The following is a 13,256-nucleotide window of genomic DNA, read 5'->3' as shown; positions in this document are numbered from 1 at the left end:
TGGAGATAAACTTCTAAATCAATCATTCGCACATGAAACATGATTAAGCTAGACCCTGCATGACCCAAAATCAGGGTCCCATGATGATAAAGGAATAGTTTGTCATTTTGGGAAAGACACTTTCTTTCCTAAAGTCAGAGGAAGAACGGATATAAACCCGTCACCTGTGAAGTACAGAGCCAGAGGCAATTACGTTAGCTTAGCATAAAGACTGGAAGCAAAGGGGAAAAAGCCAGCCTGGGCCTTAAATGTCCAAAAAGCTAACGAATGCATATCAAATGTATCTTTACTGTTTATCCTGTACACAAACTAAAACATTTTTGTAAAAATGACAACATTTGGTTTTACGGGGGATTTTATGCTGATTGATGGTGCTGTGACTTGTTCCCACTGTGTAGTCTTGAATCTAAGCTAGGTTAATGACTTTTGGCTACAGCTCCTAACGTAGTGCAAAGAAAGTTTTTTTCCCAAAATGTTGAACTAAATAAACCACTATATGCTCCTCAGACACCAAGATGCTCCTGCCTCCCAACACTCGACACAAAAAGTAACAGGAATAGGATGCAGAAACATTAATCTGATAACAGAATCCTTTTTAAAGAACAGGTACGTTATGAACTCGCTCTGCACCTTTAACCTGCTTAGGCGGGGTCTATGTTCTCTTTTGGGAATCAAATGCAATTCAAAAGTAATGACTTCCTGTCAGCTGAAAAGTCTCTCTTACTTTTTGGAGGGCATGAAGGGAGACGAGAGCAACATGAGGACAAGGAATTCAAACAGATGTGAAACTTAACCAACACACACAGGATTACAGTCTAAACAATGAACAAGACATGTTTTGAAAATTAAATGAAAAAAAAACTAAATCCTATTTGAAATAATCCGAAAATAAACTAAGGGAAAAACCCCTTAGATTAATACAAACTAAAGTACACTGACTGACAGAAAGATGACATCATGTAATCACACATCTTTAAAAAAAAAAAAAAAATGCTAAACTGAAAGAACTTTGTCTTCCCTTCTATCTTGCAGAATCAAAAAGTAAGGAAAACATATTTGTTTCTAGTTTGTGCATCTTAGTACAGAGGTAGATGCAGGTCTGGGCACACACACACATCGACACACAAAAATCCACATGCACACTCATGTGTGCAGCAGATAGAACACAACTGAACAGAAACACACATCCAACCACCAATGTCTCATGTATCTACATTGCATATTTCTATGTTTGTATGCTGTCTCTGTTGTCATGTCCGCTCTCTTCATCCCTTGCGGTGCGAGTCCTCCTCTCCTCTTCTACCACGGGCTGTCGCTCCAGTAGCCGTTCACAGTGCCTCCTACTGAGCAGCCGCAGCCAAAACAAAGAAGAGGTGGACGGACAGAAGAGGAGGGAGGGCGGGGGGGTTTGGGGGGTTGGGGCAAAAACAGGGAAAGAAAGAGAAGCCAAAAACTAAAAATATTGCCACTGGCTGCTGAATCGCACTGGTGTCAGTGCAAGTAGTAACGCTGTTGGTGAAGGTGGTGTGATGATGAACTTGTAGAAAACCACGATTCTCAGTTAGGCTGAGCTGCAATGTCCAACACTTTTCCAAATAAAAAGAAAGCCAACTACCCCACCACCTTAAAAGAATTGTGGAACAATTTGGCTAATTTGCCTTCTTTCTGAGAATGCTCAATCCATGTTGTTCAAGAACGTAGCTGGAGTCAGGACGTGTTTATTTTTAGCTTAGCATGAAGACGCAAGATCCATATGGAAACAGATAGCATGGCCCGGTTTAGAAGAACCTTTGGTAATTTCTACTAGTTATTTCTTTACTCTATACACAACCAAAAAAGTAGAAAAGGACTCATTTCACACTATTATCCATCCAGGTTGCTAATAGGGTTTGTGCGCACATGATGCTAGCAAACCTGGCAACTTCAACGTGACAACAAGATCATGAACGGCTGTTATTCTTTGTTAAAACCACACGAAAAATAATAGTCCTTTCTGTTCGCGTACCATTTAAAAACACCTGGTGTTAATGATTAAGCTTTACGTGTTTATTTTAGGGTGTTGGTTAGGTTTTTGGTTCTGCTTCCAGTATGCTAAGCTAGGCTAAGTGCATCCGGACTCCAGCTGCTTAACGCACAGACATGAGAGTGGTGTGGATCTTCTCATCTCAATCTTTAAAAGAAAGCAAATAAGGTCTCTTTGTTCTGGTTTGTACAAATCTTGATTAATAAAACATTGAAAGCACAAGAAGGTAGAACGAATGATCGTCCCATTCTTCCAACTTTGCAGTTCAGCCTTTTGCCGAGAGCCAGGTGAGAGGATGGAGAGCGATGAGGATGAGGTGCTGTGGTGAAACCAGACCCTACTGCTCCTGTTTCTCTGTTTGTTAGGATAAAGATCAAAGGTTATGTACACTGTTCTGTATTTTTCTATAGCTGCTTTTGTCTATCTATTTTATGAAAAATGTTTCGTGCCTCAGCTCTTTAGTGTTGAGTGGCTCAGCTAATACAAACTCTGCTAGCATCCCATATTCCCCTTGGACAGTGATTCACAAACTGTTCAGCTGGTAAAACAAAGATACTCTACATTCTCAAATAGCTCAAATGACTAAGGTACAGGCTTCTTTGTTTATTCAGGGAATTGATAGCAATATGGGTACATTAACCTTTTGAAACTTGGTGGATAGATAGCCACATTACACTGACTCCAGTATAATGTTGGATCAATATTTCCAAATATTACTCCTTGTTAGGCTATAAGTTAGCTGATCTTCTTTCTGGAATTTAAAATGTATAAACTACACAATTCAATTATTGATTCAATATATTACATTTGGTTCTAAAAGCTTAGTTTTGTTGTCTTGCCAAAATTCCTTGGGGCCTCACTATTTCACTAAGTGTGCTTTAATCTGTTTTTGACAAAACCTGAAGGGAAATGTCAAAAATGCAGACAGAAATATTACACAAAATGTTTTTATGCATGGCTGTGGTGTAACCTTCCTAAAACTACGACATAAAAACTAATTGAAATTTAAAAAATACTACGTATAACAGAAATTCACATTTTATTTTGGCCACTTTGCTTTCAAATTTGATAAACTTAACTTAAATGGGCTTTTTATCACATGCTCATTGGGGATCAGATCGTTAATGTAGCGTATTGTATTCCACAATGGAAATGTAAACTAAAATGTACATTATCCAATGTAAGTTCATCCATATAATTATGGACCTATTAATACAGAAGTTTATATAACAACTGCAGAGGTTTCTTGCTAAAATAAGATAAAGATGATTAATGAAACCAAAGATGTAAGGTATAAATAGCTTACATAGACAAGGTTTCAATGTCTCCCCTTCCCCTCAGATTTATTTTTTTGAACACACTTTTTATGGTCTTGGAGAGGAAAAATATGATGTAATTTCAAGAATATATTTGACCTCATTTCATATCATTTTAATCCTCTTTCACCTGCTATTTTTCAGGTTGGGAACCACTGTCCTTTGACCTGAGGCCTGTGAAAGAGGAGGGGATGCTGCTGCTGCCATAAGTCAGTTATGAAGGTGTTGTGGAATCTAATGGAAATCCATCTCTTCTCTCTCTTTACTAAAGGAACGAACCGAGAACCAACTAACTAAGTTTGCAGAAATGTTTAACTGATGTTCTTTCATCTCAGTGTAACACAGGGAACATCTACAGCCTACATGGCTTTCTTAAGCAGTTGGGGTTCTTCTTTTCATAGATATGATTTTACAAAAATGTCTTTTTTCAATCTTCTTCATGGTATTGTCACATGAGTAAAACCATGCAAGCTTCAGTAATATGTTAGTGTCTATGTGTGTTTGTGTGCATTCTGGGGCCTAATATTATAAAAGTGACTATTCAAAGCTACTTTTACGTATCGGTCTTGAAGCGTTGAGGTGCAGTGTGCAGGCAAGAACAGGGGAAGCTGGAGGTTAACTAACTATCATATCAGTCTAAACTAACCTAGACTCTATCCCCGTTAGTAAGTCAGGTGTGTTAGTGAGTGTGTTGTAAAATACATTTGCTAAAGCTCCTATCTCAGCTTAAGGGTTAGCTATTCTGTGGTTTTGAAACATTGCCTATAAGACTTCCTTGTTTGTTTCTATTGAGTGGAAACCATATGAGTCATGGGAATGAGAGAGCAGCTAGGATGAATCAAATATCAATGAAACACTTTTTCCATGTTCGTTATGTTCCCCAGAAGAAAAAGAAATGGCATTGTTGCTGTTGCTGTTGTTTTGTTGTTTCCCTGTTGCTATGCTACAAGATGGAGGGGATGGGGGAGTGGCATCGCCTGAGGCCAGGCGGCTCAAAAGGCTCAAAGGTGGAGTTGGTGATGGGGGTGAGGCGCAGTGGGGCGCCCGTCATCCCGGAGATATTATTGAGGCTGCGAGACTTCTCATAACCCGTGGCTACATGAAGATGACAAGCACAGGTCAGAGGTCAAAGGTTAGAGAGGAGTCATGGAGGGTCATTCATATTAGCAAATGAAACAGTCAGCAAGATCATGATATGGATGTGATGTGAGGAGTGAGTGAAATGTGTTTTAATGACAGAAAGAAATGTTATGACAGCATTTAACATCGGAAATTGCAAATAGAAACCATTTGTTACAGTTACAAGCATTTGTAAATGAAACAAAGTTGGAAAAGAAAAGAGAGAGAACTCAAAAACAAAACCAGCCCAAACCAAGTAAAATATTTCAGACCAAAGGAGGAAGTTAGAAAAAGACGGACAGACAGATGGACGGAGGGACAAACAGATGGACAGACAGACAGAGACAGGACAAAACAGGAATATTGGTTACGGAAATCACCTATCAGTTGCCACAATATCCCTTAGACACCTAGAGGTGGCGCTCTGTAGCACCCACATCAACCGTGTAGGGAGGGGGGGATGCACTAGTCCAGTGGATATACACAACCCCTTTGATAAATACATCCCATAAGATTTTAGTCTAGTACATCCACTGGACTACCTGCTCTGGGATTCCCAAAAGCACCTCACAGGTGGTACACTTTGTTCAGTAACATGTAACAGCCAGACGTTTTGAGAAACTCAGAGCAAATGGGTAAATCATCTGGAGCTGAGCACAGTTAGGAGACCACACAATCCTCCAAGTTATCGTTCCAATCTGAAAAAAACTTCACTTCAAGGAAGACCTTTAGATCTCAGAGTCCAGGTGTTTTAGCCAATCTACCAGTAAAAACAGCAGGCGGCTCTCAACAGCCACAGACAGAAAGACAGACAGACTGACAGAAGAGGAACGTGTGTGTTCCTCTTCATCAAGGTAGTCAAATGTTACATTTTAAAAAGTGAACGGCCATGCTCTGTTTGGCTGTATCTGGCCACAGCCAGTGGCCAGATACTTTGAGCTAAATGTTAACATTAGCATGGTAAGCAGGTATAACGCTTGCCATGTTTACCATCTTTGTTTAGCGGTTAGCATGCTAACATTCGCAAATTAGCACTAAACACAAAGTACAGCTGAGGCTGATGGGATTGCTTTTGGTCTTTTTAGATTGGGTTGGCCGACTGAGGTGACATTTCAATATGTTGACTGGATTTCTTGAAGAATGTGCTAAAAATTTACCAAGTTCTTAGATTTGATCCAAACAATTGCTACCTAAAGAAGAAAGAAAAAAACCATATATACAAACTGGAATACTTGTATTATTATATTATCATAGCGATAGAATAATTTAAGACACTATTTAATAAAATCCAATTGTAATATATTGGCTGATATCTTTTTTTTTAGTTAAGCAGACACTTTATAAAACAGTACTTTCAATAAGTGAATGAACTGTTTTGAAGAATTAGCATAGACAATATGTTCTTGCTTTAAGTTCCTATTAATCGGTCATGTTCCAGAAACATTACATTTCCCATAATTCTACCAGGCTGAATTGATTTAAACTTCAAAGATTAACTCATCTGGAGAGTGCCATTTTGAATGACTTTTCTAAACATTTGCTGCCAAGATCAGTAGAAAGGGAGATTTTATAGTACACAGTAAACTAGTTAGAGCCCCCTGGTGGTTGACCTTTGCAACAGCAATAATGTTTCTTAATTATATCCTTCATGATTCTACTAATATAATATACCTGCCAAATTCTAAGACTGAGAGAGAAGTTGGTCTAGCTGATGAATTAATGTAGATTTTTTTTCATATTTAGACCTATGTATAATTGATAAGAAAATACATACTCTGAAACAGCCAACAAAATACTTTAAAAATCTTATTTCCAACGATTGTTTTGTCCCAAGTAAAATACAAAGTCTTAAAGTTGTAAATTGGCAAAACTTCTATAAAAGTCAGAGAAAACACCAATGAAAATGCAGAGTAGGTTGTTGCTGTACTGTGATTTAGAGATATACAAAAATCTTCTCCATAACTCATAATATAAAAGCTTCCGAGTTTCTGTTTGAATATAGAAATGTGAAGTTACTTCCGATTCCGTCAACAATGGCTGTACTATTCTAATGAACTTAAAGAAGTTTGAAAAGTAAGTAACCCTTTACAATCATGTGTTATAAATATCTGCTCGCATAACAGAATATTCCACCCCAAAAACACATTCACTGTAAAGCTGCACAGTTTTGGTTAATCAGAAAAAAACACCTGCAATCAGTGTGATGATGTTGCAGTTGGTGTGTTGTAATTGCTGCTTCTACCACCTACTTATAAAAAACTCATGTTGGCCTTAGATAAGTTTGTAGAAGATCAGCCAGTTACTAAACATAATCCTCTCAGTGCCCTGCACCAACCGAGGCTACAACAATAAAGAAACACATATTAATACCTCCACCAAAACATGGCACACCAAAGCTTTGAACTACTGACCACCTCTCAGGAACGATTTGTCCTTGTAAGGTTATGGTTAGGGTCTGGCATCAGTTTCAATTCTGCTAAAAACTGAAGATGGATGTTGCAAAAATAGGAAGTTAGGCCCTGATCTGTTAGCTTTTTATTATTGGATCAGATTGGTTGGTAATGTCTGTTTGCTTTTCATTGATGACATTGGGAATCTTTAAAATTATACTTCCCACAAAATCTATCTTTAAGGTGTCAAATCTCACCCCCTCTTCTCCAGTATCTTACAGGAAGGTGTACAGACACTCAGGTCATGGAGAACCATGGCTGTGATCAGCTTACATTTGGATCAGCAACAATTCCTTCAAGGTCATGCTGCAACACGGAGTTGCACAATGAAATTTAAGTTATACATATATGCTATATCATTCCTGAGGTTTTCCGTTTTGTTGTAGCTGTAAATGCAAATTGCAATATGAGTGGATTGGCCAGTCTGATGAAAACAACAGAACAAGGGAAGAAAGGGCCTTTAATGGTTTTAAAGGTGCAAACTTTAGTCAGGAGACAGACTGACCTCTGCTGATCTTCTCTAAGGCTTTTTTTATTTCATAAATAACCCTATTTAAAAGCTGGCCTTGGGAAACTGTATGGTTTGGTTTGAATCAAATAGGCGAAAAGCTTGATCCATTTTTTAAAAGTCATTTGAATCCCCAAAGGCCGTGCTGCAGTTAACTCGAGGATTCAATATGGCACACCTAGAATTCCCCACGAAAATCATTTTGTAGGATGGTGGAAAACGACTTTTTCATGAGGGTTTTTCCACCATGTCATCTCAGAATGAAGATTTCCAGTACGTTGATCCCCCTGAAAATGTTTGTGACGACAATAAGCAGAAGCCAGAAAATGTGCGAAGGGTCCAGCCGTGGTGTCAATATGCTTGAATACGTTAAGCCTACAGCACATGCATTTGTTATGATTCCAGAATATCAATACCACAGCCGTAAAATGAATGACTAATGTCTTTGCGTACATTACGGCTTCATATATGCTGTATGGTGTGTGTGTGTGTGTGTGGGGGGGGTGGGTTCATGTCTGTGTGTGTGTGTTTGTGCATGTTCACACATCCTGCTCTGTTTAAATAGCTGTGTTTGCGACGTCAAGTCCTGTAACCACAGGAATAAATCAGCAGCACTGCGGCTTTTAGCTGATTGGTACACACACACACACACACACACACACACACACACACACACACACACACACACACACACACACACACACACACACACACACACACACACACACACACACACACACACACACACAGCGGTAAGCTGTTAGCTGGGATCAATACCCTACAGCAGTGACCTGTAATCCCTGATCAGGCCTGCGATGATCAGTGTGTATGATTCTGATTATTAGCACGGCTCTGCCATGCCTCGCTGCTTTAAAGATCCTAATGCAGGCTCCGCTTTACGTGTGACTCTGACTGTATACAAGGAGGACTGAAAGGTGCTTAGCATCTGTAATGAAGCTCTGCAGGTTGCTCTGCAGCAGATGCAGCAGGAGGCAGCTTCATCTCGTTCTATCCTGCTGCCTGCGCTGATGAACTGTCCTCATTGGCTGAATAGCTTCAGTCATTGACAAAGCATTGCGAATCTCACTGTAATGTGATTACTTTTCATCAAAGAGTACATTGGATTTCATGCCTTGCACCAGCTTTTCAAATGGTTAGGAATATGACACCTTATTGAAAAGGTTTTTAATTATAATTTAATCTGGCAGCATTTTAGGATGTGATTCAGCTACATGGCTACATTTACAGACGTTTGCAGTATTGGTGTAATATATTGCTATGTGCTCCCAAAATAATTTTTTGATTAAGTAATTTTAGAATTGGTAACACTTTTAATGGACAGGTTGTGATAGGTGAGATCTGAACTGAGATTATGCGTACACAAATCTATGAAACAAACATTTGACATTGAACATTATACAAGGTCTCTCTCTCTCTCGCTGTCTCTCTCTCTCTCTCTCTCTCTCTCTCTCTCTCTCTCTCTCTCTCTCTCTCTCTCTCCCACTCTTTATATATACCCTCTGGAGCATAGAGGGCACGGGTTAGCCATTGTTATATTTCCTTAAAGTAATATCAGGTCCAAGGTCATGATGTAACCATTTTATGTCTCCAATCTAATACTGCTGACTGATTGCATTAAAATGTAGATTTAGAATAGAGCCAATGAACAGAATAATGCAGGTGGAGAGAGGAGTTGGACATGTCTGTATTGGGCTCTGATCAACCTCTGGTCCAAATTCAGAGCCATAGCCAAGCAGAAACACCAAAGTGATAATAAACTACAGTTTTGTTACTAAAGGAACTGTTCTACCCCAGGCTCTTTAACTTCTAGCACCGATGTCATCTTCCTGAAACTGAATAACGACACTATACTTCTCAAATTGCAAAATACTAATGTGATTAAGAGGAAAATATGCCTAATTTTGAGTTGTGGGTGTTTATTATCTTAGATAATTGTAATGGATTACTGGTATATTTGTGGGACAGACAGAAGTTATTTTAAGTCAGAAGCTTTTTTCCCTTTGTGGAATGAAACGTTTGAAGTGTGTACGGCCCTCATTGGCTCACCTGTTGTGACATCACTGATGTGGGTGTGGTCAAATGTGTAATGGTAACTAACAACAGTTAAACCCTAACCCTAACCCTAATTAGGTTTACCGGTTACACCAGCAGTATTTTATTATTTATCAACACAAAGAGTAATACTACTAATATACATTTCAGTACGATGTACTTCAAAAATATACATACAGATGTTTTGAGAATGAGTAGACGAATGTTCAAAAGTGTACTTCATTTCAGCTTTGATTATTTTGAAAGCAGAAATATCTTCATTGGTTGTGTTACTTGATAAGCTAATTTCTCGAAATATAGGCTAAGTCAAGTTCCAATAATGCTAGTTCCTACGATTCCCATGATGCAATTTGATAGCATCTTTCACCAAAGCCTTTGACGTCCAAATTCAACAGCCCTGCTCTGTAATAAAAACTTTCTTTAAACCAAAGAGGATATTATACAACTCTTTTCACAGGCTAAATTTACTTTATGTTCTACAAACTGTACCTCCATTAGCCTTAATGGCTGAAGTAAAATAAAAGTTATTATGTCAGTGGGAAAAGGCATGAAGAGAGGAAGGTAATATATGTATTTATTGGAACTGATGCTGCTAGTTGTTTTAATTTAATTATTTTTTGTAAAACCCATACAAGCCTGAAACTAATAAAGCTAGATTAGTTCAACCAATGAGATATTTTCTGGCCCCATAACAATTCCTATGTTTTAAAAAGTTTGAAAGACTTATTATTTGTGAAGCAGGAAGCTCAGCCAATGCTCAGGTATAGCAGCTGTGCTGCGACGGAGAGTTACGTACATACCTCCACTCAGTCAGACTTTAGTAACACAACGCAGGGGGAGAGACTGAGGAGGGTAGCCTGAGGATGGGATGGATACATCAGTGTTAGAATGGGATGGGGAGACACGAGGGAGTGGGGGAATGGATAGGAGAGAGGACCGAGGGAGGAAGAGGAATTACAAGCAGAGGGGGGAGTGAATCGGATGGAAGGAGCTAATTGGGCTTCGCAATTAAAAGGATTTGCCTGCACAAACTATGGTAAAATAAAGGAGGTTAACTCTGCTTGAAAGTAATTGCTATATATAGTAAGTTATTAATGTAGATTTTGATGTAAAATGCCTTTAAAAAATCAGTCAATTGTAATTAAAACCGTACTGTACACACAAAAGGTTTCAAATGTACAATAACGTATAAGTAAAATAAAGATTATTTTTAATTGTTTTAATTATTTAAGTGTCTTTGATGAACTGCCATCATCTTCCCTTAATGTAATACTGTCGTCATACTTCCAAAAATGCAAAATACTGCTGTGATTTAGAAGAGCATTCACCTCATTTGGAATCACAAGTATTGAGTTTTTGGTGTTTATTATATCTTACATAATTGTAATGGAGTACTGATATAGAAAGAAGGGATAGACACTTGCACTATTTTCTTTATATGTCTAAAGTATATTTGTATGTCGCATTAGTTGAGGAGCATGGGACTACACTGTGACTTTTGTATGTCTAACAAGCTTTTGTATCTTGGAAAGTGATGAATCAGGAAGGCCATAGAAGAGTGTGAAAAAGGGAGGAATGGGAGGAAGAAAGGGAAGGGAAAGGCTCAGGGAGGAGGAGAGGGACAATCAGAGCAAATATGATCCCAACAACAATCTTCATGCATATTAATATCAACATGTGTTTCCATGTTTAGGTAAATCCGGATAACTTTTGTGTTGTGTTAATAAATACATCATTGGTATGCACCTGAAAGGTCCCTTTACTAATTGAATCCACATGTTGATTTTAGATTGTCAAGGAATAAAATCTGCGTTAAATACAGACATAAAATATGAGATCACCAATACATTGAGTCTTAGGGTTAAAAAGTGTGTGCATACATATAACATGTATGTATGATAGGTAAGGAGAGGACAGAAAGACAAAGGAAAGACAGTATAGAGAGAGTCTCGTTACTGGTCACACAGGAACACACATCAAAGATAATAACACAATGACATCACTAAGCAGAGAGATGCACATGCACAACACTGGTTAGGATGAAGCAGGCAGGAGAGCCTGAACAGATATATGAACAGTGATGGTTTTATATATCTCATAGTGAAGGACTTGCTGAGTTTTAAGGCCAAATAAAAACTTGACAAAGAGGGAAGGACAGGGAATTAAGTGATTTGAAAGGTATTATATACGTATAAAACTAAATAAAGTCTAAACATGTCTTAGAAATTAACAAGAGATCTATAATGGCTAAGAAATCTCAACACACACAACTTAACAAAAGCTTGACTCTTAAAATGGTTACAATATTTAGACAAAACAGCATTATATGCCATTAAAGGACTATTCCTGACACATGATGGTCTGTCAGACTTGGACATGGTTTACAGACCATCATGTGTAATACCAGGGTAAGATTATTCTTTCTAAGTCACGTCAGAACAAGTTCATTCATGTTTAAAAGCTTGCCAGAAATACATGTTGTGCAAGTGTTTCTGAGTTTGGCTGGTGTTTTCTTGTTTTAGCAATGAATGTATCGCCTTTAGTGATGAATTTAGTTATTAGTTGGTGGTGTTTTTCTATTCGTACTGCTCTATTCGTTATCTCAGCCACAAAATACTCATTCTTACATGTTTACTGAGTTACTGCTGTGTATCTAACACTCAATCGAGTGGAGCATTGATGATGTTTTTTGAAGGGCGACCAGGAGCTGCCTCGACAAAAAGAAAAGGGAATTGCAGAAAATAAGACCTATGTCTGTATAATAATAACACTGCTTTTATATTAGTTGAAGCATAAATGCAAACCTTAAAAGGAAAAGCTGACGGTAGACTAATAATGAACTACATCATGGTTGCATGGCTAAATGCCACCGCTAAGCTAAAGGCCAGGTGATGTTTAGTAGTTAGTAGTAGTAGTTTTTAAGACACGTAAAAAGATTGAGTAGCTAACAAATGGGGCAATTATCAACATATTTTAGTCTTAGAACAAAACCGAACATTTTGCAAGCTTGTGTTAACCGCAGACCTTATTTTAGGAATTTAACTCATTCAAACATTCATAGGCTGAAACACAAAAGTGCTAAAATGCTAACTCCTTTCCAGGTTCAGGACTCATTCGTGTACGACTCTATGAGGATTTTTCTGAAACACCTTAGATAACTACTGTGGTTCAAAGTCAACAATATATTCATTGTGAGGTATAATAAACAAAGACTTTTGAGGTGAATATTACCGACATTAGTTTTTGAGTATGAGTAAACCCTGAGCTACACTGAAAAAAACAAGACGTTGACTTTAATTAAATGTATGTCCGCAGATTTCACATAATTAGGTTAGTTGAAAGTAATGATATTAAATTGAACATAATGTATATTTTTTTACTTAATATTATTGTTTTTAAGTAACATAATGCAGTAATGTGACATTGGTTGACATAATACATTTAATTAGAGTCAATGTTTCAGTGAAGACAATTCTCTGGTGACAAATTCCATTTCTTTACATTCACAATTTCCGGTCTATAACCATATTGCATGCAATCGATCAGTTTACACTTTCCTTGGTCAACATGATTCTCCTCCTGACACCGTTGTGGCTCAACTGTTGTAGTAGCACTCAGGAAATAAAATGATGTGAGTGCAACCCAATAGGCCTCAGGGGATTCTGACTACCAATAATGATTAAACACAAGACTAGAGGCTATCGATTCAGAGAGGGAAAGTGTGTGTGAATGGGAGGCAAACAGTAGTAAAAAAGAGTAAATTTAAG

The 13,256-nt window shown here is 38.0% G+C and overlaps 1 protein-coding gene across 1 annotated transcript in view; it reads right to left on the bottom strand.

Moving 5' to 3' along the window:
- Positions 1 to 4,282: 4,282 nt before the first annotated feature.
- The window catches only part of LOC134878269 (potassium voltage-gated channel subfamily C member 1-like), a 60,359-nt gene continuing 51,385 nt past the window's right edge, over positions 4,283 to 13,256 (bottom strand). The window contains exon 6 of the mRNA XM_063904197.1: positions 4,283 to 4,434. Within this exon, the coding sequence (XP_063760267.1) occupies positions 4,283 to 4,434 (152 nt within the window). The remainder of the gene's footprint in view (positions 4,435 to 13,256) is intronic.

The sequence above is a fragment of the Eleginops maclovinus genome, chromosome 16, assembly GCF_036324505.1.
Source record: "Eleginops maclovinus isolate JMC-PN-2008 ecotype Puerto Natales chromosome 16, JC_Emac_rtc_rv5, whole genome shotgun sequence".
In the NCBI taxonomy this organism is placed as follows: Eukaryota; Metazoa; Chordata; class Actinopteri; order Perciformes; family Eleginopidae; genus Eleginops; species Eleginops maclovinus.
Note: the sequence above shows the minus strand (reverse complement) of the source record. Positions and strands in the feature narration are given on the sequence as shown.